General features: G+C 32.8%; 1 protein-coding gene across 1 annotated transcript; it reads right to left on the reverse strand.

The window, feature by feature from the left end:
- Positions 1–27,712, reverse strand: LOC144966275 (SMC5-SMC6 complex localization factor protein 2-like). The gene is made up of 19 exons (XM_078902485.1): positions 27,545–27,712; positions 24,883–24,949; positions 24,293–24,335; positions 23,434–23,496; positions 22,788–22,832; positions 21,417–21,459; positions 20,730–20,773; positions 19,799–19,964; positions 18,580–18,693; positions 18,072–18,230; positions 17,229–17,286; positions 13,928–14,047; positions 13,598–13,675; positions 12,599–12,677; positions 11,506–11,697; positions 10,341–10,514; positions 9,871–9,954; positions 3,698–3,769; positions 1–1,801 (listed from the first exon to the last, which is right to left on the reverse strand). Exons 1-19 carry the CDS (start codon positions 27,561–27,563, stop codon positions 1,703–1,705), a joined length of 1,719 nt encoding a protein of 572 aa, XP_078758611.1. The 5' UTR covers positions 27,564–27,712; the 3' UTR covers positions 1–1,702.
- Between the last annotated feature and the right edge of the window lie 94 nt (positions 27,713–27,806).

Here is a 27,806-nt window from a genome sequence, read left to right on the forward strand (position 1 = left end):
TAAAATCACGAATTTGGAGACTATTTTATTGTATAAGAAATTGAGTACAATATCAATAATCTTCCCTTTAATTAAGAATCCAACAATATGTCAATCAAACAAGAGATGATAACATATGGACATAATAAAACATAATTAGCTCAGTTGGCAGAGCACACGCTTCACCCGCAAAAGAACTGAAATTGATCCCTGGTGAAGTGAGGGTTTTTCTCTGACCCCTCTGTCCACCCAGTAGTGATCAGGTAGCTGGCAGAAATTAATTTGCAATAGAGCAGTATCCTATCCGAAGGGTAACAAACTGTTGTTTTTCATGCTACAGTAACCGGAATAAACTCTGGTTCAATGGGGCTAAAAGCTCTAAAGGACTACTTACTTAACCTTAATCGTATGTCGTGTTTTTACCCCTTAATCGTACGTAGGGGGGTAACTGTGTTACCCCATGACAATATATAGTAAAATAAAGAACTATCCTATTCATACCTATGTCAGTGGTGATTTCAATACCTTGTGAAGATTGTATATTGTATATATATATATATACCCCCCCCCCCCCCATCATCATCATCATCATCATCATCATTACGATCAATTTATTTTTTCATGTACCAGCAACTGGGGTGACTTTGGCTTGTATTCAAAATGACAATGCAGAGTCACCCCACCAGGCAAAGTCATCCCAGTTGACCGTACTGCCTCAGGTGGGCACAATGTTTTTTCAGGGCTCGTGTTTAGGAGGAGTGAAGTTGACGTCACTCAGCTCTTTGTTATTACTTTTAGACAGCCTGTAAGTGATACGTTCTCAGTAAATTATATCAATCAGACTATAAACGTTGAAGGTTACACACAGTTTTGTGTGTTGGTATATTTATTCTGGCTGGCGGATGTTGTGAATATTTTACCTAAATGTATAGCATCAATTCAGTAGAACACGGATATAGTGAAGAGCTGCTGTAGGCAGATAAAAAATTGTATTGTTAAAATACCTACGTATCAGTAGTTAGTTATATCAGTTAAACAAGAAGAAAGACATTGAATGTCAATACTACAAGTTTGTTAAAAACATTTGCTATACACGTGCTATATTTTTTTTCAAGCCTTAAAATCCCATAGAAGCAAACAGGAATGCAAAAATTTCTCACATTGTAGTTAGAAGGTAGTCAATAATAGCGATTCCACAATGGGATAACTAAGTTACCCCCAATGTACGAATCGATACACAGGTTTTTTCTCTTTGGAAAGTTGGGGAATAAAGTTACCCCTGACCTACAAATCAGTACGGGGGGAGGGGGGGAGGGTTCTCTTTGGAAAGTGGAGGCATAAAGTTACCCCCATTTGTAAAAAAAGGGGCCTTTGCAAAATCGCCAATGGTCACTATGTCATGTAATTTTTTGTAACCATTTGAGCATAAAACCTTTGTAAAAATGAATTTTTTAGGATTACTGAAAATTTCAGAGAAAAATTTGAATTATAAGTTTTCTTCAAAGCAAAAAACAAGGCCTAGGGTAACAAAGTTACCCCCCGACTAACGATTGGGATTAATTGGCAGATAAGCATACAAATTAAACACATTCCTTCTTGTTATTGCCAATTTCTGATGGACTGATTCCAATAAATGATGGGTGATTGGATGAAGCCACGTCCTGCATTAGGTATAATTCTGGTATATTGTATTGTAATTGAACAACTTGCATCGCTCACTCAATCATAGATCCATTTCATCATCAACAACACTTGGCATATTATCTTTCAATTTCTCCTCTTTAACACTTGCATGGGAAGTCACCCAAGAGAAAATACTTCTCTGAAAAAAAAAAAAAGAAAATGAACACAATAAAGATAATAACAATAATAATAATACACATTTGGTCAGATAATAATAATAATAATAATAATAATAATAATAATAATAATAATAATAATAATAATAATAATAATAATAATAATAATAATAATAATAATAATGTGCAGCTATGTGGTCTAGTGGTATGACACTCGCTTTCGGATCGGAAGGTCCTGGGTTCGAGCCTCATGCTCGGCGCATAGTTGATTCCTTGGAAAAGGTTCTTTACTCACATTCTCTCCCCGTACTCAGGTGTAAAATGAGTACCTGGCCGTTAACAGCGTTGTCTTTGTCCGAAAATTGTAAAATCGCCTAACAGGCGTTATGTCCCGTTCCAAGTGTTAAATGTTGCTGTTGACCAGGGACCCCTTGTAAAGCGCTTTGAGCACATTTAGTGGATATTGCGCTATATAAAAACTCAATTTAATTTAATTTAATAATAATAGTAATAATAATAATAATAATAATAATAATAATAATAATAATATTAATAAAAATAATAATAATAATAATAATAATAATAATAATAATAATAATAAAATAATATTAATAAAATAATAATAATAATAAATAATATAATAAAATAATAATAATAATAATAATAATAATAATAATAATAATAATAATAATAATAATAATAATAATAATAATAATAATAATAATAATAATAATGGACTTTTACATAGCGCATAGTATCCTCAGCCATCAACACAAAATAATTTTCATGAAATCACATGACATTAAAAAAGAATATGTTTTTTAAAGATTTCTTGAACACAAATAATGATTTGACTCCTAAATGCTCTGTGGGATGGTATTCCATACACAGACAGACCAAAATGAGAAAAGGACCTTGTTGACGCCTTTATACGAATTAGTGGAACAGGCAAACGGATGTGGTCATTGAAGGAACACAAAGACCGGTTGTCAAATATTTCTTAAAGAGTTCTGTAAGGTAGGGAGGGGCAGTGTTCACCACACAGCGATGAACTATGACAAGTAATGGTTTGAATTTGATCCCTTTCTCAACAAAAAGATGTATTCTCACTAGATGGGGGAAAAGGAGAAGGTGGCGAGGGGTAGATTCTTCACCTGATCAAAGAAAATGAGCAGCAAATAGATATCAGTCATACTTTAGTTGGCTATGATATGAATGTGCTCTTTTTTCTCTTTATCTATATTTCATCACTGTCAAAACCCATTGTCTCAATTAGCTACTTTTAATGTGAAAAATAGCTTGTCATCTTTCTACATAAATCAAAAAGTACATGATGTATGATGAATTTGAATACTATAAGACCAAATTATTTTGCTAAATTTTTATCAGTTGATGTCTGAGCAACTAACATATATCTTTCACGTATCTATAAAATAGTGTGACAACTGTGTAATGATGAGGCACATAATATATTATTCCTTAAGTCGGATATCATGTTCTGTCTTTGGTAAGAGCACATTCAATTTATCAATGATTGACTATATTGCCAGTATTGAACTATAATGAATATTAACTCACTAAACCCTAATACTGACTATATCAGTTGTTTACCCGGGTTACTTTTACCCCATGCCTATTTATTACATTTTTCTAAGACAAATTATAGACGTAGTATCAAAGCTAATGGTTTTAGTTTTTACATGTTCATGGTAGTTGAATAAACTATCTATGTACATGCTCATTTTTACTACATTTTTTCCCATTTGAAAAGTAGCAAAAATTTCTAGGATTGAGTGAGTTAACTTTTATGATTTGCATCAAGGAACAACGTGATTGGCTGCTAGATCAATAGCGATAAGAAATAGATAATCCAAAACTTAACAGGAGTAATAAAATATTATTTTAAGACAAGGACTGACCTGAACACTCTTTGTGCATTGGGTTGACATCATCATCCACTTTTTGGTCATGATGATCATTCTATCTTTCATCTTAGAATAAAAATAAATTTACTTCTATTAACAGCGCTATATTATAACATGTATTTAAATTAATAATATCATCTGTGAGCTAAAGGAGATTGGTGAACGTTCTTCAAGATGAAAAAAGCTTTGCAATATCATTGGTAAAATGTCATTTCCAATGTTTTATAATTTTGTACTGTTCCAAAATTGATATTATATAAACATTGGTCACAATTTCGAAAAAATGATAAAACAATGACAATCAATAAATATTGAAGATGTTAAAAGGCAAGCAACAAGATTACTTCCCAGGTTAGAATTCATGCCATACGAGGAAAGATTAACAATTCTAGGTCCAAGTTAAAAGGCTTCATAGGGATTTAATTCTGCTATATAAAATTGTTCATTCTCTATATGATGTGGATCCAACAGTCCTTTTTTTCAATATCTCATTTCTTGTTACAAGAAGTGATAACTTTTTAAATTATATTTCATCGTGTAAAACCAAATTTAGACAAAATTCTTTAGTTCATTGTATAGTTAACATTTGGAATAGCATTAAATTTGAAACAAACAAAAAAAAAACGCTAGTTCTGTTGACCAAGTTAAGATTGACAAAAAATTGAATTCATTAAGATACAAATATGATTGATGTCTGTGTTAATCAAAAACAAATGTGATTTGTCAAGATTGTTTCAATAATGTCGTGTGGAAGGTATTGAAGGGTTAGAGTTAGCCTTTTAGAAGATAAGATTAAATATTTTATGATATAACATTTTATTTTATTTTTCCAAGAAATGATTATCATCATCATCATCATCATCATCATCATCATCATCATCATCATCATCATCATCATCATCATCATCATCATCATCAGCAGCAGCAACAGTAGTAGTAGTAGTAGTAGTAGTAGTAGTAGTAGTAGTAGTAGTAGTAGTAGTAGTAGTAGTAGTAGTAGTAGTAGTAGTAGTAGTAAGAGTAGCAGGCCTGTAAATGCACAATTTGCGAAAAGGCTGAAAAATGTCAGCCATATGTTCACATGACCCCCCCCCCCCCCCCAAAAAAAAAAAAACAAAAACAAAAAAAAAAACGTAACATAAAATCCTGCTGATTTATATAAAATGGATGTATTGATTAGATAATAATACAGAGTTCATAACGAATATCTAAATCTACTTACAATTTGATAACACAATACTGACACAGGGAGTTGGGGAATAACATGCACACCATATCTATCTGTCCCTGCGGAAAGTTGCCATTTAAAACCCCAAAAGTTGCAAAAAGTTGCCATAAAAAAAGGGCAAAAGTTACCATAAAAATTGCCAAATTTTACGGAACATTATCTGACAAGGGGGGGGGGGGGATTGAGATTCGCAAATGCACAAACAAAGGCCAACGTTTTAATTTAAACCAAATCTGTTTATTACCTCAGCAGCAGTAATAATAATAATGATAATGATAATAATACAGTACTCGCGTTATACTGGCACGGTCAGTCATCACCAAAAAGTGTGCTAGTATCCGATCGTGCCGGAATCTGATAAAGCCTTAAAGTACTGTAGTGCATAAAAGTGAAAAAATAAAGTTATAAAAAGAATCTACATGTTATAAAACAAAAGTGTGACCAAACCTAATTAAAAAGCTAACACATGTAAAAGATCAAAGGCTGAAATTAAAAAGAATACATTTATAATAGATTCTTTTGTTAGTTTTAGATCCAATCGACCGCATTAGATCATATACCGGATCGCTGAAACAAAAAGCACAAATCAAACCACAAAACATCATATTCATCATAACTGACAGATGATTTACAGAAAAAAAAATATTATCCATCAAAAAACATAAACTAAATACATACATAATTATAATATCATAACAAAATAAAATCATAAACATAAAATAAAAGGACACTTTACTAATTGAAACTCATGAACATCACTATGAGGAGTGAAGTCCAGCCAAGATCAATAAAATCAGTTTGGGCCAACCGTGTGGTGCAACCTAGCTACATGTAAGCAAGGAGTATGCCACTTATAATAAAGTGCCATATGCAATGAAGTTGTTATAGTATAAAAATACTAACGCCTTCAAGTTTTCTTCATTGAGGCTTCTTCTCCTCTCAGAAAAAAACAAGATCATAAATAGAAAAACTCCTCTCTGCGTCTGCAGAGTTCAGGCAGGCATAGATGTACTTTCTAGCACATCTTGCCAGCTCTGGAACGTCCATACTTTTTGTTACTTCCAGTTTTCCTTCTTCTTTGTTATGATTGTATAAAAGAATCTAAACTTTTTGTCTTAAATTTAATAGTGTCCCTTATGTAAAAGTCACTCTGCTTTCCAGTCTCCAAGAGTTGTGCGGTCAAAAAAAGCTCAGTTTCCAGTTAGTTAAGGGAAAAGTCCACCAAAAAAAAATATTCAGGAAAATCGCAAAAATCGCGGAAAGTTGCGGGTAACAGCTAAAATCGCGGCGCGGCCGCGAAAAACGACGGGGACAGATCTATGACTTCTTTGATGTGGGCTCAGCTAGGGCATCACCCTTCCTCTTTAAAGTCTCTCTCTGTCTGGAGGCAGCTGTCTGCAAGTGGAACGCCAGGGAAGGATCTACTGGTGAAAAGGCAGGGTCAGGACGCTTGTAGAGTTGAAGAGAGGTTTTGGAGCAAGTCATGAGCTGATATTTTATAAACTGAATGGCCTCAGAAGTTGGAATGACCATTGAGGAGGAATTTTCTCTGATAATGGTATTCATCATGCTGAATGACTGCTCCACTCTTGGTCCTGTGAAAATTGACAGGCAGGCTGACATGATCTTTTGAACATCAGGATATTTTTTCAGCCTAAACACATTGGCCCACCACACATCCAATTCACAGTCACTGGGAGTGATATCCAGATCTGACTGTAAATTTATAATCTCTTGGTTGAAATTCGGGGCATGTATGGTGGGGAAATGGTCAGGTAATTTCTGTAGGATGCAGCAGGTTTCTGTTTGACCAAATGCCCGTGGATCCAACAGTGATAATAGTCGAAGTAATGGATTGCTGAGTGGTAGTTTATTTTGCATGTACAACGCAACTTTCTTGTATGTAATTAAAATATTCTGCTTCCAAGAGGTCGCATCAGAAGATGGCATGCGTGAAAGTACATTCTTGCATTGGCCAACAAAAATCAAATCAAGAGGTAAAAAAATATCATTTCTTGTCAAATCCAACTGAGATAGTCTCCTTCCTGACTCTCTAATAAATTCTGGCTTGACAAAGTATTTCAAAAATGTTGAAAATATCTCTACTTGTTTGTCGTACAGTAGGTGAATGGTGGGAACTTTTTGTTCCAAAGATAAAATAACATTCTTAAACAAAGGAAAAATTGACAGTACAATATACTTTAGAAACAGTGTCTTGTCCTGGTCAACAAACAGCTTGTGACAAATACGAAGCTTCCTTCCTTTTCCTGCTTGCGTTAAATTTTTACTTTTTAATTTTCTTAATACACTGAAAATTTTCTGCCTATCAGCTGAACTAACTTTCATCTCAGTGAAAATTGAAACAATAAAATCTTTATAAATGTCCTTGTCGTCTTTCGACAGCCAAGAATAATAAAAAACAGTCAGAAATTGTTCCATCTTGTCCAGCCTTTCTGCACAATCAAATAAAGACATCCAGCGATGACCAGCTCTCTCCTTTGGAACAAGGCCTTTAACATTGAATATTTCACATAAAGAAAAAAATTCCTCCCTCAAATCAGGGCTTGATGAAAAGTCATAAAATAAATCATCCAATAATTTTGTCAAATGGTTTCCTTCATCGATGGAAGATGAAAATAATTTTGAAATATTGTGAAGGTGGTGACAAACATCTCCATCAATAGTATCTAAAAGATGAGGTGCATAGGAATCCTTCATTCTTTTAAAAAAGCCACTGTAACATCCTCTCATATATGCTGCACTGTCTGACAAGATAGACATCAAGTTGAAAAACGGAATTTTGTCCTCAAGCAAACTCTGGGTTACTGTGTTGAAGACTGTCTCAGCGTTTACAACTTTCATCTCCTTTGGCATGTACAGATGCGTTACACTTCTTTCCAATGCCTCATCAAAAAAACAAACTAAAACATTCAAAACTCTTTTCTTGGTAGTGCTCTCATCAAGATTCATACTAAAGGGGCAACTCTGAAGCTTCTTGACAGACGTTTTTTCTCCAACTCATGCAACCCATACTTCATTTTGTAAGTGGCAGTCTGACGCTCCATTGATAGAGAATGCAATGCCTTACGGTCCTGGAAAAGAGTTTGAGCAAACTCAATCAAATGAGGTGCAGTAGACAAAGGCAGGGAATGCTCAGCGATGAAAGAACAGACCATGGCCTCTTGGTTGGAAATCCTGTCCTTCATGCTTGGGGGCTTTGGAAGTAGAATTTCTTGAACAGATTGTGCAGCTACTGTCAATGAAAACAAAGTTTTCAAAAAGACATTAGATTTGTCACTAGAAAGAAAGTGCGCAGTTATAATATTAAATGAAATCTTACTATTGGAATCTCTCTCTCTCTCTCTCTCTCTCTCTCTCTCTCTCTCTCTCTCTCTCTCTCTCTCTCTCTCTCACACACACACACACACACACACACACCATAGGACCCCAGATAAAAAACAACCCCCCTTCCAAAAAAAAAAATTAAGGATAAGGCAAGCAACAACCATTTAAAAATTCATATGAGAGGGATGCGGATGACATTTGAAAATTGTTTTGCTTTGTTTTTAAAAGGAATGGTATGAAATACTCACATGACTCTGGTACATTTGGTGCAGCACCATATGGTCGACTCGGTCCTGGTTGAGCAACTGCAGCTCCTCCATCCAGTCTACTGAACGTCTGAAACACAGCTGGAAGGGTCTGGTTTCCTTTCATTTCATCAAAGACAAGCTTGTGATACGAAGATTGGGCATGGCGAGTAAGGTATGCTTTGCCTCTACCACCGTAACTCAGACGCCGTTTACAAATTAAACAATAACAATGTCCAGCTTCAGGAATTTTTCTTATGTAATCCGAAAGAAAATTCCCTTGCAAATCCTTCTCTTCAAGCCACGACCACTTAAAACGGTTTCGCACAGACGCGTCGATTGCCTTAATATCGGCATTGCGGTCGACGAAAGTCTCAGGCATTTTAATGAATAAAGATCGTATCAATGTATAAACACTTAAAAATTGTAAGATAATAGAACGATATAGTTGTGAGCTTACTCCTTTAGAATGAAATTCTGATCATCAAAGATGGATAATGTCAAAAACTGGGCAGGATTACTTGGAAATGTTTGTAAACAAAGTTTTACCGGAACCGCAACTCTCACTTTCACACCGTCCCATGATTCAATGCGCAACCTTGGCCGAGTCGGGTTATGGCCTGGTGAGGTCACAGTGGCTGAAATCCCAGCAAAATCAGCCACTCTATAACTATAATAAAATATTAGCTGATTTCAGACCAGTAGATCAGCTTCCGTGGTTCAGCACGAGATCACGAATGGTAAAATCCAGGGAACGAAATTAACTTATTTTCGGGTTTTCCCGATATGACGTATGGCAATATATTATAATATAGAACAATAGAGAGAAAATAAAACGAAATAAGATGAGAACTCAACGGGGGTGGGGGGGGGGGGATTCGTTTGTTTTGCGTTCAAAATAACAAAAATAGGTATCAAGGCTGAGATTAAAAGTTTCTGGAAAATCATGCAAAAGTCTGAAATCAGCCAAATGGCTGAGAATTTACAGGCCTGTAGTACTAGTAGTAGTAGTAGTAGTAGTAGTAGTAGTAGTAGTAGTAGTAGTAGTAGTAGTAGTAGTAGTAGTAGTAGTAGTAATACAGTAGTAGTTGTAGTAGTAGTAGTAGTAGTAGTAGTAGTAGTAGTAGTAGTAGTAGTAGTAGTAGTAATACAGTAGTAGTAGTAGTAGTAGTAGTAGTAGTAGTAGTAGTAGTAGTAGTAGTAGTAGTAGTAGTAGTAGTAGTAGAATATTTCAATTTATAATTCTTTTACACCACAATCTGATGTTATAATGCAAAAGAAAACATGGATATTCAATTCTTAAAATCAATAACGATTTGAAATCTACAATTCAAAATATACCAACTGACCTTCGACAAGTCTAATGTGTAGATGCTGTCTCGGATGTCTTTGATAACCATCTTGACCTGATTTGTTAAATAGTCCAACTCATCCTGAAACAAATAATATTCGATAAGAGATTTATTGAAATCAAAGGATACAGTTATCTTCTTCTTCTTCCTCTTTTTTTGTCATGTAGAAACCGTTGTAACGGATGATAAAATACAAAACTAGAAAAATAGCTTGCCAACACTTGAACAGCTCGAATGACAAAATGCAGAATTTTACCCATGGAAAAAAAAGCAAGATTGGCAAGTTTTTGTTAAGTGATTCTGCAGTGAAGCATCAGAATCAAAGAATGCGCCAAGATTTCTTATAGTGCAGTTTGTCCTATATCTAAATTTGAGACTCCTATGTCAATACTATCAAAATTTATTGTTTTTCCTTTGTTTATTGATGCCAATTAATAAAACTATAACGTTTTTTTTTTTAATCTTACCTTTGATTGAGCTATGCGATTGGTTTCATCTCCAACAGCTCTGTCTAGTAAGGTAATGGCTGAATTCATTTTGTTGATATCTTCCTTGATAAGTCGATGAAAACAGGAGAAAATATGAGATGTATTGGGCTGGCTTTCTGGGGATTCATTACCCAACTGGGATATTCTTGATGGCTATGGGGCAAAACATGAATCATTAAAATTATTAAAATTCAAAAATTGAATCAAATTGAATTACACAACTAGAGTCAATCTTGTCTCAAGCAACAAAAATTAATTTCAATAAATAATTAAATAAACATATAAATAAATCTATTTTTTAAAAATTGGGTTGTTTTTTTTTCTGTTTGTAAAATACGATCAGTGATTTTTAAAAAATAATCATTGGGAGTAAGTGAATACGTACTAAATAATTGTTGTACAATAAGCAGCATTTTATTAAATAATAAATACTTTGTCTTGCTAGATCACTCAATGTGTCTGCATTAGACAGATTAAGAATGTTATTTGCGGGCCTAATCAATTAGGAAAAGTAAACATGTAAAATAGTGAAGAGTACAGTGTTTCAGCAATTCTCTTGTTTCATCAGGGCAAAATGATATAATGGTCTCTTTTGTATCTTTTTTGCTGTGTTTCCAGTTGTTCATATGAATGTGTGTGTGTGTGTGTGTGTGTGTGTGTGTGTGGATTAAAGGAGGGTTAGTGCACATGCCATTATGTGTGGGATGCTGTTGATATGTTGGGAGTTTATTGTGTTGGACATTCGCCAGTAAAAATTTGTTTTCTGTATAGACACACAGACACACAGACACACACACACACACAGACACACAGACACACACACACACACACATTAATATGAACAACTGGAAAACACAGCAAAAAAGATACACAAGAGACCATTATATCATTTTGCCCTGGTGAAACAAGAAACACACAAACATATTCACTGACATAAACAACCGGAAACATAACTACTCTCTTTTCTGTCAGTAAAAGTATCAAAGTAAAAGTATCTATGCATGTCGAAAATGTTCGCAGATCTCTGATATTAACTACCTGACATCAGCCATATATCTGGAAGTCAGATAATCTTCCTTTGGGAAAAAAACAAAACAAAACAAAAACATTCCTCAAATGAACTGAATATTATAAAATTACTTACTGATACAGAATCTAACTGCAAATTTAGATGTTCATCTTTTCTCTCTGGATCTAAAGTGGAGCAGAGCAAAAGGAAACTTAGACGAATCTGCAGATAATTGCCTCTGACACTCAAGGGCATTAAGTCAACCAAGTAAACAGAACAATAATGATCTTGTGGGATTTTACTGAGTTCGCGGCACAAAGACGGAACCTGAAATTAATGAAAGTGAAATTCAACAAATTTTTTAAACCGCCTCAAAAAAAAAAAAGAGGTGTTTAAAATACAACAATAATTTATAAGTATAAGTATGTGAAAATAAACAATATATCATTGAAGGAAAAATCGGGGACCACAATAGAAAGATCACTTAAAGGATATTGTATACCCACAGCGAAAAATTCTAATAAGTTCTAAAATAGTTAAAGATATCTTTTGAAATGTGCGTATGGGCACAGTTTGCAAAGGTGAAAACACATTATATATTATAATTATAGATTATAGAGAAATACAACTTTGTTGAGGTCTTTATATATTACACTTCATGTATTTATCACTCCTCTATCACAGTGCATTTTATTAATCTCTAACCCAGCTCAAAATTGGGTCATTTTTTGTAATAATAATAATAATAATAATAATAATAATAATAATAATAATAATAATAATAATAATAATAATAATAATAATACAATAGCAATGATGATGATGATGATGATGATGATGATGATGATGATGATAATAATAATAATAATATAATATCCATGTGCATGAAATCATTTTTCACTTACCATTCAACAAAGTTACCCAAAGTTTCTCTGAAGTTTTATACATTACTCTCTCAACGCTTGTAAAGAAGGTCATTATCCTATGAATTCCCCATAGAAATATTCATCTTATGATCAGGAAATAAAAGGGAGAAAAGTAAAGGGGAAGCAAGCCAACTTCAATCTTTACCAAAGAAGAAAAGCTTTTAAGTAGAAACATGAAAAATTCTTTACTCACTTTGGCGTTCATAATTATCAACAGTAATATAATTTAGCAAATTGGTTTAAAAGAAGTTGGTATTCATAAAATAAAGAGTAAATGTAATGTAAGCGATAACATTTATTACCACAGATAACCACTCTGACTCTTTGTAACATTCTATGAGAGATGACAGTAAAGCTTGCAATATGTGGCGCAACTCTAAACTGTAAGGAAAAAATAATAATAAATAGCATTACTCAATACGATGAGAAAATAAAAGATGGATAGACAGTCATAGAGTGACAATTTGAGTGTTGAATGATATGAATTGGATTCCAGAATGCAATCAATAAACCTGTCAGGACAAGCAGAATGATTGAATACACGATGAATTGAATAAAAGTAAGCAACAGTAAGAGAAGAGTTATGGTCTGACACCACACCTGAACACAGAAGAAGTAGAAGAAGAAGGAGGAGGAGGAGGAGGAGGAGGAGGAGGAGGAGGAGAAGAAGAAGAAGAAGAAGAAGAAGAAGAAGAAGAAGAAGAAGAAGAAGAAGAAGAAGAAGAAGAAGAAGAAGAAGAAGAAGAAGAAGAAGAAGAAGAAGAAGAAGAAGAAGAAGAAGAAGAAGAAGAAGAAGAAGAGGAAGAAGAAGAAGAAGAAGAAGAAGAAGAAGAAGAAGAAGAAGAAGAAGAAGAAGAAGAAGAAGAAGAAGAAGAAGAAGAAAAAGAAGAAATATAATGCTTATCACCAGAGTGGACATCAAATCAATTCAAAAAAATGAAAATACTTATCTTATCTTATTAGGTGCTCCTCTTGTGTAGTGAAATTGAACAAAATCACATTGTTTGTATACGAATGATGTTAAATACTTATTTATCAATTTTTATATCAATAATATAATCAACTGAAATAGAAATCTAGTATTTTTTTATAAAGAGATATAGAGTAGAAACTCATTTTTTGATAATTTGTGCACAACCTTAAAGCTCTCCAGAATTAAAAAAAAAAATAATATTAAATAAATTTTAAAAATATGATATCAGTTTCATAAAACCACTCAATACCTTTTTTTCTTCTTTTTTCAACAAAACGATAGAATAGGAAAAGGAAAGAAACTAAACTATACATATTTAAAATCATACTTTTGGAAAGATGAGTCCATAGACACTTTGGCAATCAGACAAATCAACAGGGTAACTTCATCATTTGTGTAATCTGGTCTAGAAGAAAATTGAAAGGGCCTCATAAGAATAAACAGTAAAAAATATACTATATATATCTTTTTAACATCTTTAAAATCGTAATCTCTTAGCTTTTAATTGATTATAGAAAACCATATAGAACTGAGGCATGGACTTTGTCATTCCATCAATTATATTGATATTACGAGGAAGGGTAAAAGATTGTTTATTATCCAAACAAACAAACACAAACAACAAAATATATCAATAAGTAATTAATATCCAGTTTACTTTGTTCTGAAACATCTTGTGAGAATTTCAAAAATGCTACGGCAGTTCTCCATCTTGACTCTTCCATGTGATCTGGTCGGCATTGAATCATTCTCATCATTTTCCACAGACAAATGTTCCCTGTTAGACAATGAATAACAATGTGAAATTGAATGTAAGCTGCAATTTAATTACAAAAACAGATCAAAGGAACGTTTCATGTGTTTTTATTGTTTTTAAGGGTTTTACGGCGCTTGCAACACATTAAGATCATTTCAGCGCCAGTAAAAAGGAAGAAAATGGGATAGTAAAAAGTTCTAGAATTACAATTAAAGCACAAAAGAAAAGGTAAGACAAAGGGGAATTGGTTGAAATAGGAAACAGATGTAGATTCCAAGAGCATACCGTCAAAGTACTTAGTTTGAGATCACCTAAAAGTCTCATCCAGACACAAGCACAGGTCCCAACTAAGAGGAATACACTCAAATGTTTACCAATCATATAATATAATATGTAAACTAAACATAATACAATGCATAACAGAGAGATGACTTACAAGGAAAAAAATATCATCTCCCAAAACTATAACTATACATTCGAATGTTTCCCTCCCAGTCAAGGAACTCTGGCAAGGGTCAGGACAAAACCAAGCACGTAATCGCATTCCAAGACAATGACAGGACACAATTGGAAAACGGGTATGGGGGGATAGAAGAAACAGCATGTACCTCCCTGCCCACTATGGATAAACGTTTCGTGTTTCCCCTTTATCGAGCAGCAACATTTACATTACCCTGTTAGACAATGAAAGGTTTGTGTTTTATCTTAGATAAATCATTCATTATTCTTTTTGATTTCATAGCAATATTAGAAAACAATTAAACAGCCAAACCTATGTAGGCGGACACCGTCCATTCCAGAGCATAAAGTCTTCCTTACAGAGATAATCAATATTTTGACAGTCTTGTTTTGTTTTTTAAATACAGGAAGTATGTCCATGTCACTACACATTATCAGAGGGTTAGTTGTAGGCTTTGACTGCCATAGGCCCATTCAATTCTTCTCATTGTATCTAAGATAAGGTAAGATATACCACTATTATGCTACTATTATTGTCCCCTCCCTATTTTTTCTTCAAACATCTTTTATGGAATATTTAAAAAACATAGTTTTTATCATCATCATCATCATCATCTCCTTCTTCCTAGTAGTAGAGTAGTAGTAGTAGTAGTAGTAGTAGTAGTAGTAGTAGTAGTAGTAGTAGTAGTAGTAGTAGTAGTAGTCGTAGTAGTAGTAGTAGTAGTAGTAGTAGTAGTAGTAGTAGTAGTAGTAGTAGTAGTAGTAGTAGTAGTATAGTAGTAGTAGTAGTAGTAGTAGTAGTAGTAGTGTAGTAGTAGTAGTAGTAGTAGTAGTAGTAGTAGTAGTAGTAGTAGTAGTAGTAGTAGTAGTAGTAGTAGTAGTAGTAGTAGCAGTAGTGGTAGTAGTAGTAGTAATACAGTCGACTCCGCTTAATCGCACACCGTCGGGAGTTCAGGTTAGTGTGTCAATTAAGTGGAGTGTGTGATTAAGCGGAGAAGCTACAGCTAGCATCTAAGTACCAGCTTTCATATACCATTCACGTAGGACCTTCCCCTCTGAGGTTTCTACAGGCTAGGGACCGTCAAGACATTAGTACTGATTAGGAGAGGCGTTTTGTTTTTGTTTATTTTTATTTTTGTATTCTTGGGAGGGGGGGGGGGGTTGTTTGGATTTTTTTTTCCTTTAAAAATTTATTCATGTTTTATCGACAACAGAGTGTGACATATTGTTTGTAAGAATGGTAATAGTGAAGCTTTGATGACACTAAAGACTTGTCTCGTCTGCGTTGTCAATGTCAATATAGTTGTATTGCTGAAGAAGTTGTTTCAAAACTTCATCACTCCATTTGCTGGCAGAGGAGACATCAGCATAGCGTTTTTCGTCATGTTCTTTTTCAAGCACGATATTATGCCGACCTTTACAGCTCGAGAGCTATCTTTCTGATGGGGAGAAAGACTTGCCAGTTCAGTTGGCTTTTGAGTGTAGCAATGTGGACATGGACTGTATAGATCAATCAAAAGATTAGACGCGAGTCCTCCCTGCAATCCTTTCTTAATGTTCACGGCCCAGTAGAGGAAAACAATGCACAGTTGCAATCGAGTTGTCAGACAATGTAAAGGAACACACGGCATTGGGTGGACTGCGATCACGTTTCACACCTTGTGCTGCAGACAGTGAGTTCTGAGTCAATTAGCCCGTCGTGTCAGGTAATCCTTTGATGTCAGTTAACAAGCATGGCACGTCTGACCTAGTTGGGGTCAGAGGGACAGTGGAATTACGTAGGTGGGAAAAAAATTTTCACGGGTGATACAATATTAAAGTGCAGAACTGGTTCAATATAAAACGCATTTTCATTACCTTTTTTAATTGTATTTTTTAGATATTTCAAGATGGAATCAAGATGTAGCGATTAAGCGGAAATGGTGTGCGATTATAGAGAAAAAATTACGTTTTCCGGGAATGTGTAGCGGATAAGCGGAGTGTGCGATTAACAGATGTGCGATTAAGCAAAGTGAACTGAAGTAGTAGTAGTAGCAGGAGTTTCTTAGTATTATTATCACCGCCGCCGCTACCACCACCATGATCATCATCATTATTATCATTATTATTATTATTAATATGAGAAAAAATGGCTGTCTATGGCAGGTTTTCTTTCATATACAGAAAGAAAAGAACAAAATTGTAGTATCTCATGTCAAATATCTTATCTCTTTCAGCATAAAGGCCAACTTTTCAGAATTGTGTCTTACATCACTCACCAAATTTTAGATCTCAATGAGAATAGACGCATTCAGAATATTATGCATTTAAGCATAATAATACCAAAAAAATTGAAATCAAATGACACAGAAACAGAATGAATTCAACAATAATACTGAAATTCTTTTACTCGTCATTGGCTCCCTGCTTAGGCCCAAATTAATTAGAAAATTACACTTAAAATTATTTTTTTAAAAAAGAACTGCCGCATATGTATTTTCAAAAAATAATTACCCCATGCAGGCCCAAAAAAGAGTGCTGAGAATGCAGGATCTTAGATCTTTATCAATTCCTAAAACAAATTGAAATAAATTAGAGAGTATGAAAAAAAAAAATTAAAAGGTTTCGCAAAACCTGCCCATCAAGAGTGAAGTGTCATAAACTTAAGTAAATGTTAACAAAATAAAGAATAAAATAAATAAAATAAAAAAGGCAGAGCAAGTTTATTTATGGTAATTTGACCACTTGTGAATTTTTTACTTACTTGATAAGATCTGAAGAATACAAAGTTTGAGGACCAAGAAGGTAAACTGGATTAGCACCTGATAGGAAAAATAAAAGTTGACAATAATATTTTTAAAGTTTTAAAACCGTTACTTACATTTCTACTTATTCCAATTTTTAAATTATAAAACGAAATAAGCAAAAGCCAGATAGAATGAGTGCATTTGAGGAAATTTATGCACATGTTTCTGTCAGTTAGAGAAAAACAAGGAATGTTTAAACAAATAAATATTGGGATAAATGAAATAATGAAGAATTTCTTTTGGTGCATAATTATAACAAAAGAGAAGGTCATACCTCAAATCTCCTTTCATCTTTTACTCATCGCACAAACATAATGCTATAATAAGGTAAAAGAGGACTTGATTTCCAAACGAAATCATAAATAAGTAGGTCAATAATTCCCTAATTGGTAAAATAGATTTTGAAATAAGAATTCAAAACAGCTTTGTATATAATTTTGAAAATGAGTTTATCTGTGTTGCAAAGGATGTAGGACAACTTGATCATACAGAATGGCAAAATCTTAGGTGAAAGCATTTGTGTAAACGCAGTAGATAAGACCGTGCATGTTTGAATCTCATCTAAAATGAACAAATAATGCCATTAAAAAAAAAAGAATTATTACCATTTTAAAAATTTGTCCATAGGTCATCCCCATATTGACTATGATGCGATTTCGGTTTTTAATAGATAGATCGCTTAGGATGTCAAAATCTTAAGTGAAAGCATTTCATGCTGCAGACAGGATTATGCATGTTTTAATCATTCTAAAATGGACGAATAAAATTAGTCATTTTTTGTTTGTATATATAGGTCATACCCATATTGACCAGGATGCGAGTAATTTCAATTGGTTTAGGACACCAAAGGTTTTGAGTAGATCTGCTGTCATCTGATCGTTGATCACTGATACTTAGAATAATACTGGCCATGTTCTGTCTGATGAGGTCTACCACCATTGATGATGGATGAACTGATACTGAACACAAAACAAAAAGGCATGAAAAAATAAGGGTTAAATTATATCAGAAGAAAATGTTGTCCTTATTTCAAAATATGCTAATAAATCAAACATCTGGCTGAACATTGTATCTATATTATGTATATAAGTAATTATTTCAAGTGAATACTGTTTTTTTTTTTTAAATTTTGCATGCTTAATCTTACATTTTCAGTGACGCAGAAAAAGAAACAAACATGTGTCTAAAATTTGAATCAAGAAAATTAATCAATTTCTCCGTGTTTGATTATTAAAAGCATTCCAGTCAAATTTGTCTGCAAGACCAATAAACTGCTACCAATAAAACAACCTTAATGTACAAACTCACAAAGACTCAGAAGCCACAACATTATGCAATTTGGACTCGAGACTTGATGAAAAGAGGATGGCAGAGTGTTGGACATCAATAAAGGAGTCAGATTATCTGTCGATGACAGGAAACCTAACACAGGGAAAAAATAATGGGAAAAAAATATAAGAAACATTTAACCGCGAAAAAAAAATTATATGACAAAAAATATTCAAAATTACATTATTCCATTTTCCTTAATTTATTGACTATTTTATATATCCATTCACTTGTTCATTATTTACTTTTTATTGATCTACTTAGTCACTCATTTCTATAGTTATTAACTAATTCACTTATAAATTTATTAACTTATGTATTTATTAACTTATTTATTTTTTATCTTCTTACCTATCTATACAATAAATGGATTCGTACTTGAAAACCAAAATACCCTAAATTTGCATTCTGCTGCAAGGCTGAAAGAATCATATGCTTAAAAAGCCCAGAATTTTTAAATGCAATTTTACGATTGTATTATTAAAGATCCATGTGTAGTGTTGCTTTCTACACATCTCTTTATAGCTCATTTATCATCTGCTGGATGGCTACCTCAATTTCTATATTGCCAAATTGTCAGCTGATTGAGAGCTACTTTAAATCCACAAACATGACAAACAAGGTTCATTGAAAGTGTCAAAAATTATTTTCAATTGTTATTATTATCATCACCACCACCACCACCATCATCAATATTATTATTATTATTACTATTATATTATTATTATCATCATCATCATCATTTTCTTTCTTGCTTTGTCTGGCACTTTCATACACACTTGTTCAGAGTTTTATCTAACACCGGTGCCTGCTCCCTAATTTCCAAATTCAAGTTATAATAACGCATGTTTTTTTTTCAGATAATCAAACTGATAATGAAATATATCATACTATATCATATCATATTATGTCAGTAATAGGGCTTTAAAATATAATTCTAAAATATTCTTTAAATGCCCTTAAAATAGAACGAACAATATATTTTGCATTACACATTGCATATTCTTTGGGATAAAAATGTTAAAAAGGAGAAGCAGGTGAAAGCATAGAAGAGATATTTTTTGAAAATTAATAACGTTTGATTTTTTTTTTATTCAACTAAAAAATGAATAAATGAATAAATAAATAATAAAAAATGAATAAATAAATACATAAAAATGAATGATAAAACATCCATTCGTTTTATCATCATACCAACCTGGTTTGATTGTGGCCAATACTTTGTCAATTTTTGAGAAATGAGATCTTGAAAAGCCACAAGAGAAAGGATTGATGCTTTCTTTAAACAAACAACAGAATTTGTTTGGATTGAAAACTGAGATGGTCGGGTGGTCATTGAGTGACCCAAGAGGCTTCACCTCCAGCTGGTGAGGAAAATATGTTCATGTGTATGGAATAAGTGTAATGTATGTTGCAGCAACGATGGAAGATAATTATTTTTTTAAATATCCATTTTGGAATAAAATTTTCACTCTGATCATATCATTTTTTTTTCTCGAACTCATTGTAAAGTCTAATATATCAGACATGCCAAAGGCAAAATAACAAAGATCTGTTTATCTAATGAGAAAAAAAATAATTTCAAACAAAAAATCTGAATAAACCTACACATCATGACTTCCAATATTTTTAATGCCACATTTCAATTATTCAGTATAGATAGTATGCGCTTGGCTAAGAAACTCATAACATTGCCATCCGGAAGTATAACTGACCAACACACAAAATTGTGTGTATCCATGAACGTTTATAGTCAAGTTAATACAGTTCAGTGAGCATTACTCATAAACACGGATGGCAAAAAACAATAACAAAGACCTGAGTGACGTCATCTTCGAACTATCTATAACACTATTTGAAATAATTTTCTTCCAACTGTTGAACGAAAAAATCTGCATATGGAAGATAAAATAAAAGATCCAAGTCTGATCAAATTTGGCCTTTTTATATATCAATTAAATCTGTTTAATTACAATTCTAATAGAACTAAGAAGGTCGTGAAAACAGAGTGAATACGTTTCTGCAGTATGAAACTGTAAAACCATTGATAAATACAATATGGTTAAACGTATGAAGATGCAGCAGCACGAATCATTTCAAAAGATAGAATATAAAAATTAACTACTTACTTGCTCTATGTGTTCAGCAAATTCACCATTCAAGTTGTCATCAACTTAAAAAAAAAAAAAGCAACGGGTGAGAAAATAGCAGATGATTTCTGATGATGAAATGGATACAATCATTGAGACTTGTTGATGAGACATTGTGAGAAAAACATAAAATATCAATTGTATGAACTCTTACTTTCTGCTCTAAAGAAAAGCTTAAGATACATACAAATGTCAACTGATTAAATGGAGACAAGGTTGGAAAATTTAAGCCAAATGGCAATAGGATTTGCATTATTTTTTTTTAGCGTGACGTTTTATATCATGCAAATCCACTAAATTGGGCGCAAATCATTTTACAAGACAAAACAGTGCTATTATTATTTTATAATTTGGACAAAGGCAATGCTGTTATCAGCTAGTTACTAATTTTAGATCTCAGTATGATGAGAGAAATATGTCTATAAAGCATTAACTTTGCACTGGCCATCGTGAGACTCAAACCAGGGACCTTCATGATAGAATCAGTGTCATACCACAAAGCCTCACAAACAGCAAATGATTATATTCCGTAAAAAAAAAGATAAAGGGTTCATAATCTATTCCATTAAGAAAATTGATAAAACGTAAAGAAGAGAGAAGATAAATATAAAAATATATGATAATTAAGTGGTAATGTGTAAAATTATCATCAATAAACAAACTAACATGTTATGCCGGTACATTCCTGGCTTCCTTGCTCAATAGAATTCTGGGGGAAAAAAAACAAAGTGGGAAGATACGTAAATTGTGTGTGGTATCCTAAATTTTGCTTTAATTGTATAAACAATGTCTTTTCTTATGTTTTAACCCTTCATCATGTAAAGTACATATTTAAGCAAAGTTTTTTTTTCTATCAATACAGCTGAAAGCCATGCTGATTCCAGTTCCATGTCAAAACTGACCAAATTTTTACTCTCACAATGATCATCATAATCCACATCATTTTACAATTTGTCAAAATGTCTATGTAACATGAATGTGTTTTTGAGTTTCGTTTCAGCCATATGCCTTGGGAAATTCCCACTAACAATTAACCAAACACACTCAGTAATTGAGTTGATTCATTAATCATGTCTCTAAAAGAGTCAAGAGTGAGTATTAATGAAGGGCAAAAAGTCTTTCTGTTTACAATATTCAACATTATTTCAAGTTGACATTCCACTATAAAATATTTTAACAAATTTATTCGTTGACGTCCTTCTTCTTCACAATTGAATACAATCTAGATAAATTATAAAATGTGTTTTGCTAAAATGAATTAAATGCTTATCGCTCTTGTCCATGTGCATTACTCAGGTTAGACCACAAAAGTAAACAACAATTAAAATCTACCTTATAAACAAACAAAAACAGTATTGCATGAAATAGCAGTGGAACCATTTTTTTTTTTTAAAAGGAAAAATATTCTGCATATGCGTGATAAATTAGTAAATGAATGAATCCGAAAGGAGTTGGGACACGACAATATAATTAAGTTTGAACAAGTAGGAAAATAAAAAAAAGGAATTTTAAAAGACCCACAAAAACTAAACCAAAAAAATATACAGAATTCTGGAAAAAATAGAACAGGTTCCATTTCTGACAATAGAGTTAATCTTAGGTGCATTAACTCACTCAACCCTAACACCGACTATATCCGTAGTTTAAGCCGGCTACTTTTACCCCATGCCTATTTATTACATTTATGAGACAAATTATAGGCATAGGATCAAAGCTAAAGTTTTAAGTCTTTATATATTAATGGTAGTTGAATAAAACTATCTATGCACGTACATGCAAAGTTTTAATACATTTTTTCCAATTTTGAAAAGTAGCAAAAAAACTCTAGGATTGAGTGAGTTAATAAATGACGATGCAGCAAATAAATAAAAAGCTTTAAATTCTATAATAAAAAGACATGCTATATAAGGTGCACAATGTGGCATTTTAGAGGACAATTTGGTACCCTCTATAAATAAAAAAAATATAAATGTCACAAAAGCAAGTCCATAAATTTGTAAATCTATGTACTATGGACGTATTTATTATTTGACTTACAAGAAGTTGATCTTTGATCTTCTGATGTAATTCATCCTTTTGAACCTGTAAAATAGAAAATCTTATTGTTATCATTATCACCATCCTCATCCTCATCATCATCATTATTATTATTATTATTATTATTATTATTATTATTATTATTATTATTATTATTATTATTATTTTGTTGTTATCAATATCATTATATTATTATTATTATTATTATTATTATTATTATTATTATTATTATTATTATTATTATTATTATTATTATTATTATTATTATTATTATTATTATATTATTATTATTATTATTATTATTATTATTATTATTATTATTATTATATTATTATTATTATTATTATTATCATCATTATTATTATCATCATTATATTTATGTTTATCCTTATATATTATCATTATTCTATCATTGTTGATCTAATTTTTATTATCATTAATATCATTAACATCATCATTATTATTAAGTCTTTCTTATTATGGGCTCCAAACCGAATTCAATCAGCAGTATATCATCTTCATCATTTAATATTTATTACAAGTGTACATCAGTAAAAGGATCATTTTAAAAAGGTTTGAGTTGCACAAAAAAATTGAGTTCTTCCATTATAAATGAACACATTTTAGAAAATACTCACTGACATACCTCTTCTATATGTGATGTCAACAGCAAGTCAAGTTTGTTTCCAATGAGCTCATCTTCTTTTCGCTGCAAAGTTGGTATAAATATTGAAAAAGAAACAACGTTGCGTCAATAAAGAGGACGGCAGTGAGATTGATCATTTTAGGTGATAACTTTCAACAACTAAGGATGTGCAAGTTATGATGGGAGACTTCAATGCGAAAATTGGCAATGATAACACTGGATACGAGGATATAATGGGCGATCATACAATGGGACGGGTAAATGACAACAGTGAAAGATTTTTGGACTTGTGTGCATCTTCCCCCACAAGGATATTCAGAAAGCCACATGGAGATCACCAAACCATGTAACAGAAAATAAGATTGATCACGTTTGTATCAACAAAAATTTTAGGAAAATTTGCCATGATGTAAGAGTCAAGAGAGTCAAGATGTACCCTCAGATCACCATGGGAAATGTGAGTTGTCTTGCTTAATTATATATATATATATATATATATATATATATATATATATATATATATATATATATATATATATATATATATATATATATATATATATATATATATCACATTTCCCATTTTCAGATGGCCTAAAATATATTACCCCAAGCAAATCTATTCTTCCCTTTAGTTTGATCTTCAGTGGCAGGATGTGATCTCTTGGAATAAACCTTGACATAGAGCCACATATTGCATACAAATATAACTCATCAAAATTTGGAACTTTAATAAAATAAAGAAAGAATGTGATTATAGATGATTAAGCTATCTGAACTCCTGACAAAAAGCCTTCATTTCTATGAACTGACAAACTAAACCAAAAATAAAAATGACAAAAAACAAAACAAAACAAACCTGTTGCTCTGTATCCTTTTTGATGGGTGTACAGGGGTGTAACCTATTTATTTTTGAAAAATAAATTAATTAATTAATTCTCGGAAAATAGATCTTATTCATTTTGATTATGGGACTCAATGTTTCAAATTGGTATTCTCTTAATGTCATGATCTCATTTTAGTGATAATCCGACGCTGCATTTAAATAAATATCAAAAGGTCTAACATGTCCTTTTATCGTATGATCATGCCCTTTGGCTACAGGTCTAGAAGCAAATATGGATAAGAATATGTGTAGATAAATAAATAATGATTGTGTCATCAGAGTTATTTACAAGAATCAAGCAACCAATGACTTTCTATTGTTTTATCATGTCAAAAAAAAAAGCATAACAAAAGACAAATGCAGCCATAAGTAAGCTGCATAGAAACATATATCCTACGCAATCAATAGTAATAATTAATAATAATAATAATAATAATAATAATAATAATAATAATAATAATAATAATAATAATAATAATAATAATAATAATAATAATAATATTTTTTTTAAAAGACACCATAAAAAAAAATACACACACACACAAAAGGATCATTGCTTATACCTTTTATGATCAAGCTTTGTGAGAAAGGTAACCTCCTCCAGTACTTCATCAGAATCTGATGAGGAATCTTCGAATTGAAAAAAAAAGCATTACATTATAAAAACAACATGCAGATAACAGTAATGGATACTAGGATGGTGGTCTCTTTTTAGGCAAAAATGGGTCATAGCGATCTACAAAATGCTGATATTGCATTAAAATTCCATCTCTTGAATGTTATTGTTTTGCTTTAGTCTGTGCAACTCTTACAATTGTATTGAGAAGCTTTAAACCAGGTCCCAATATCCATAATTTCTCGGCTCTAAATCATTAGTAATTTTTAAAAATCGATTCATTATGATTGTATGTCGTCACATAACACACACACTCATGTGAACATGTCCGTGCTTAAGTCTATCATCCCTGCCTTTCATTTCTCATGCACACATCCCCACTGCAAGATGGGCATCTTGTAGTTCTCCCCCCCCCTCCTCTTCACTAAGAAGCCTGTTTCAAGGGCCCCCCCCCCCCGACTCCCCATCGTATGTCTGTTGCATTGTAAAAGATGGCTCTAATAACTCTTAGGGGGATAACATATAGCGATTAAATAAATGTTCATGTCGCTAAAGAGTTGACCCCTTTGAGTTTTGAATAAATAAACCTCAGATAAAATAAACTTTTTATCCAGTCCCCAAGAGTTTATCTTTAAAGTGAACTGCAGGGTAAACCCTAAAAACAAATTAATGTTATTTAAAATGTAAAAATAGCAAAATAATATGAATAATGTTGCTGGTATTGATTACTGCAATGTTGTGTGGTGATTATGGTGATGATTATGTGTTGGTAATGATGGTTGTGGCTGTGGTAGTAATAATGATAATGAGGTAGTAGTTGTACAGGTGGTGGTAGAGATGACGATGATGATGATGATGATGATGATAAAAATGATGATGATGACATGGTGGTGCTGGTTGCGGTCATAATCATGATATGTGATTTTGGTTGAAGTAGTGGCTGTGATGATAATAAATCAAAGTATGAAATAATTATGAAAATATGTATAGTACATTTCCTCAATTTTACCATGTTCGATGCATCAGATGCATGTTAGGCACCTGTTTTGTACCAACACTCCCCATGGACTCCTTCATTCCCCCCACTAGGTTTTCATAACAACTTCTACTACTACTATTAATATTACCAATACCACTGCTATTATTTCTATTCCTAATACTTCTAATGCTACTTTCTATAAGAATATTGTAAAATCCATCTTTCTCTACATCTGTTGCCTGTTCTGTAGGGCATAACACGGTATGACGGTAGTTTGGGAATATTTGGAGAAAAATCTTGCTCTAATAATTCTTGAGTTGACTGGCTGCTCCCATCCCATTAAGCTTCGTCTGGCTTCCTTATCTATAAAAATACCAACTCCCTCTTGGTGTTGACCATCTGTGCATCCTGATTTTCCAGAGCCTAGAGTCCTGATGCCTGAATCCATCCATCTCACTTCACTTATTCCAAGGATGCAAATTTTATACCTTTCCATTTCCTTTAAAATCTGTGCAGTTTTCCCAGTTCCATATATCGTTCGCACATTCCAGGCACCCACTCTCACCTCTGCTTGGGCTTGCTCAAAGACAATGTCAGAATAGAAACTTCCTTCTGGCTTCCATCATTTTTCGTCATTAAGGTTGAATCTGGCTCGCCCGAAATACGATGTCTTTTTCTTCTTCATGGCGTTTCTGTGGCACGATGTATTTTTACATGCAGGGTTCCTGGCCCAAAGCACAATCCTACCCAATTTCTCATCCTGGACCTGGGACTAGGAAATGGCGGGTTTCAACATTGTCGTTTAGTCACTTTGTCACACTTTCTTCATTGTTGTAGTTGTAGCAGTTCTAGCTCTCAGTTTTGTTAGCTTTTTTCTTTGTTGTTTTGATTAATATATTTGACTGCTCTGTTCAATTGCTTGCTTGGATTTCTGATTTGTGCTAGACTTAACCCAAAAAAAGCATTTTTTTTAAAATCCCCTATTTCTGTCCTCTCCCGATGAAAGAAAAAAAAACTACCAAAAAAAAAAAAAAAAAATCCAATGCAGCACACCAGTTGCTGGGCATGCCCAAGGTAGGGGAGGCCTTCCGAAAGCTCCTCGTGCTAAAGGAAACAACCCAAATATTCCCTCAACTAACCCGAAGAAAAAATAAAATCTAGTACCTTTAACTAACCCTTATAGGAAAAACAAACACCCTAGCACCTTTACTAGGAGCTATAACTAACCCAAATAGAAAGAAAAAAACATAGGACCCCTTTGCACTGCCTTTCAATACTTCAAAAACAAAATGGCGGCGAGAACCAAAACAATGGTTATATTACTATTAGGAAAATTTAAACTTTCATTAATCTATCAAGTTTGTTCTAGAGTAGAGTAATGCTAGAATTGACAAATTGAATAAATAAATCTGACAAAAGATACACGTTGAAAATACATATTGAATGAGATGCTAGACCGAGGATCTTTCAGAAGGCCTCCCCAAGATAGGATTGAGTATAGGGACCACTTCTTTACGAAAGAGACGCAACAATATGGTAAGAGTAGTGTCGGGCAGAACGAGGCCGAGGGACAAAAAAGTAAGAGTGGCTCTCGGCAGGGACCAATTCTTTCATTTTGAAAAACCCTTACCACTTGATTCATAATCCATCTTTCTCAAATTTCAATAACTCATTGGATGCACATGCTGTTACTTTTTCTCGGATCTAACAAACTTATATTTTCAAATTACAATGCAGATATTCTAGATACACAAAGTTTAGCAGTCGACTGAAACCGAAAGAAGAAACAGGAAAGTATTCTCTTTCTTTGGAAAGTAGTTCAAGCAGTTTATTATATAAAAGGTTTTACGATTATTTCGACTAATAGATTTTTAAAGACGAAAAACAATATA

The sequence above is a fragment of the Berghia stephanieae genome, chromosome 2, assembly GCF_034508935.2.
Source record: "Berghia stephanieae isolate SIO BIC M18660-M18661 chromosome 2, UCSD_Bste_1.3, whole genome shotgun sequence".
In the NCBI taxonomy this organism is placed as follows: domain Eukaryota; kingdom Metazoa; phylum Mollusca; class Gastropoda; order Nudibranchia; family Aeolidiidae; genus Berghia; species Berghia stephanieae.